The sequence below is a fragment of the Mus pahari genome, chromosome 21, assembly GCF_900095145.1.
Source record: "Mus pahari chromosome 21, PAHARI_EIJ_v1.1, whole genome shotgun sequence".
Classification (NCBI taxonomy): domain Eukaryota; kingdom Metazoa; phylum Chordata; class Mammalia; order Rodentia; family Muridae; genus Mus; species Mus pahari.
In genome coordinates this window covers 43202601-43206032 of record NC_034610.1, presented here as the reverse complement: position 1 = coordinate 43206032, position 3432 = coordinate 43202601, and the positions used below count along the sequence as shown (strand labels likewise).

The 3432-nt window shown below is 40.2% G+C and overlaps 1 protein-coding gene across 2 annotated transcripts in view; it reads right to left on the bottom strand.

The window, feature by feature from the left end:
- Positions 1 to 523: 523 nt before the first annotated feature.
- Positions 524 to 3432, bottom strand: part of Il22ra2 (interleukin 22 receptor subunit alpha 2) — a 12357-nt gene continuing 9448 nt past the window's right edge. The window contains exon 5 of one of the 2 annotated variants that reach the window (XM_021221606.1): positions 524 to 2487. In XM_021221606.1, coding sequence (XP_021077265.1) covers positions 2338 to 2487 — 150 coding nt within the window. In that variant the 3' untranslated portion in view covers positions 524 to 2337. The remainder of the gene's footprint in view (positions 2488 to 3432) is intronic. The other variant, XM_021221605.1, reaches the window with a different exon arrangement.

Below are 3432 nucleotides of genomic sequence, written 5' to 3'. Positions count from 1 at the left end.
CCTCCATGAGATCCAGCTGTGGGGCATTTTCTCAATTAGTGATCAAGGGGGAGAGGCCCCTTGTGGGTGGGACCATCTCTGGGCTGGTAGTTTTGGATTCTATAAGAGAGCAGGCTGAGCAAGCCAGGGGAAGCAAGCCAGTAAAGAACATCCCTCCATGGCTTCTGCATCAGCTCCTGCTTTCTAACCTGCTTGAGTTCCAGTCAAGCCAAATAAACCCTTTCCTCCCCAACTTGCTTCTTGGTCATGATGTTTGTGCAGGAATAGAAACCCCGACTAAGACAAGGACCAGTGTCTGAATCAATTAAATAGGGTCAGTTCCAGGATTATCAGCCTTGGGTATAATCTGGTTTCTGATTCAGAACAGAAGACACATCTACTTCAGTCGCACACTGAAGGCAGGACATGCTCCTGGAGGCTTGCTTGTAGGTCTCCATTCTCGCTGTAACCCCTGTGAGCCCAACATGACTAAGTAAGAGTCCATCAGACACAGTCACATCAAATAACAACTACTTCAGCGTATAAAGTACAAAGTAAGATTTATTGAAGCACTAAGACAATATATTCTTGACATGATCCAGAATGTGAAAATCGTAATATATTTCAAAGCATCTTATACTTGTGTGAGCATGGCTGAGCTCACCAAGGAGGCGAACCCCAAGCCAACAAAGTCAAAGCAAAACTCTGCTTCTTGACAACACTCATAAACCAGCAGTTGCCTTTTGCATTATGAGGCATTAGACTACTGAGTCTTACAACCTAAACGCTGGGACCACACATGGTTCTGATCCCGAAAGAGGAGTTATCCTTCTCGAGTCTCACCCTTCCCAAAGTACAAAATAGAAAACAAACAAACAAACAAACAACGAACAAAAAAAAAAAAACCTAAAGAATTCCCAAGCAGGCACTAAGCCACAAACAAAATAAAAATTGAATAATTCAAAAATAGGAATGAAGGCCTGTGTTTTCTGAACACACAGGACAGCCAGGACAATGCTCTTGCTTTACACATGTCTCATATTATTAATGGTCTGTGACCATTTATCATTAAAAAATGTAAACAGACAGACCCACCGACTATACTTTTTGGAGTTATATTTTGGAGCATCTTTCATGAAGCTCACGAGTGTTCTCTCCTACATGTCTTTTCAGTAGCTGATAGTCTAAGCTCAAGAGCTAGAGAAAGACTCAGAAAAGCTGGTCACTTTTTGAGCCTTAGGCCACCTGATCGTTGCTCAGGAGATGCAGTGTAGTTCACAGGGCTGTGATTTTCCTTATAATCTCAGAAACAATTTAAGCATCCACTGTGTGCCTTTGGCTTCAAGCCAAGGTTCCTGTATGGACTCCAGTGTCCCCAGCCCGACTCTCCTTCTGCTGACAGAGAGGCCACTTGGCCTGAATGGGTGTGTTTTCGCTGTGCTTTATATGTCTCTTCTGTCTTTGCTGCTGAAAAATATATGCTCCATTTAGACAACATAGGTTAAATTCTAAGGCAATATTAAAAGCAAAACCAGAAAGGGTAATCTTACTAAGATTATGTGTTAAGTGATGGGAAATTGTATTATGAAGATTTTCTTCTATATTTACATGCTATTATTGAAAATCTTATTCTAGAGATCAATTCAGAGCCCCGAGTTTATTTTTAGAGTGTTAGTTCACTAAATAGAAATACCTCATAAGAAATTTTAAAAAAATGAAAAGACATTAATATAAAATAGAAATGTACGGGAATATACTCATTCACACAAAATATTAAATCAGTGTATCTCTGGCAAAGCAAAAGGCTTAATAAAGTGTGAAAAATTATTGTTTCAGGATTTTTCTATATATAATGCTTTAAAACTTATTACAACATTTATTAAATGCCTATTATTATTTGATTTTTATTTGGTGGTTAAACGAGAAAAAAGATTATTGTTAGGGTTGCTATATTCAGATAAAGTTCTGGTTTTTTTAAAGAATATTTTTATCTTAACATCTTATTTTATTGGTGCATGGTCTCACTGTGTGGCCCTGGCTAGCCTGGAACTCTCTATGTAGACCAGTTTGGCCCAAAAGTCAGAGATTTGCCTGATTCTGCCTCTCAGTGCTGGGATTAAAGATGTGCATTACCATAAGATCTTTATTCTTTACCTCCTCTTTAAATTCTATTTTTGAATCTGTTCAAATTTATCTTATAACTGAAATAAACAGAAAAGAAAGTACTGATAAAGAAATCCTTGAAAGGTGTGGGTAGACATTGCTCTAAGAAAATCAAAACAGAAATTTAGTAAGCCATTCCAGGCAGAAGACAGCCGGTTCTCAATATGCTCCTGGTTTTTAGCACCTCAGACCAGTTCATGGAACCTGCGCACATCTCTCCTTGCTTCTTGGGCTTCTTCTGTCAAACATGTGCTGGTACATTTCAGCCACTACACAGTAACTGGAATGAGGTATCAGACCTTCAATTTCAACAGCTCTCTGGGTTCCTTCATAGGCTTTTTGCTCCTACACAGAAGGAGAAATCAAATGATAAGTGGTTTCCGGGGAGTAATTTAAAATCAGTGAGTTCTATGTGCTAATGGTAAATCTGTAAGGAAAACCTCCCTCACCAAAGCCCTGGGTTGCAACTGGATGAAGCCACGTGTTGAGTGGTCATGCCACAGAATGTCTTCTGGAAGGCTAAGGATGGATGGAGCAGTGGCCAGAATCTCATTTTCTAGTATTTGAGCTCTGAGTAAGGAGATGGCATGGACTTGTAAGGTTACTCTGGAGGTGGGACCGTGGCCCTAGAGACAAAGTGAAGACAAAGAGGAAGTCTGCGGAGCCCCAAGTCTGGCAGCACCTATTTCCTGTTTCTGGGTGTCATGGATGGCTTCTCATTTCTTGTTGAACTAGCCCTCTTCTTTGTATTTGAATGTTTGTTTTCATCCTTCCAACTAATGAACCCTAACTTAAATGGATACATAAAAGGGGCATTCTGCTCACCTAGACAAAGGTACGGGCAATGGATTTTCCAATATAAACTACCAGAGCAAGTCTACTAAACAATGTGATTCAAAAGCTACTGAAATAAATAGAGAGAGAAAAGCTAACATAAATAAGCCCAGAAACCTAGAACACCCAAGATACAATCTCCAAAACACCAGAAAATCAAGAAGAAGGAAGACTAACGCGTGGATACTTCATTCTTCCCCAAAATAGGGAATAAAATACCCATGAAAGAAGTTGCAGAGACAAAGTTTGGAGCTAAGACGAAAGGTTGGACCATCCAGAGACTGTCCCACCCGGGGGTCTATCCCATAATCAGCCACCAAACGCAGACACTAATGCATATGCCAGCAAGAACTTGCTGAAAGGACACTGATATAGCTATCTCTTGTGAGGCTATGCCAGTGCCTGGCAAATATAGAAGTGGATGCCCACAGTCATGTATAGGATAGAACACAGAGA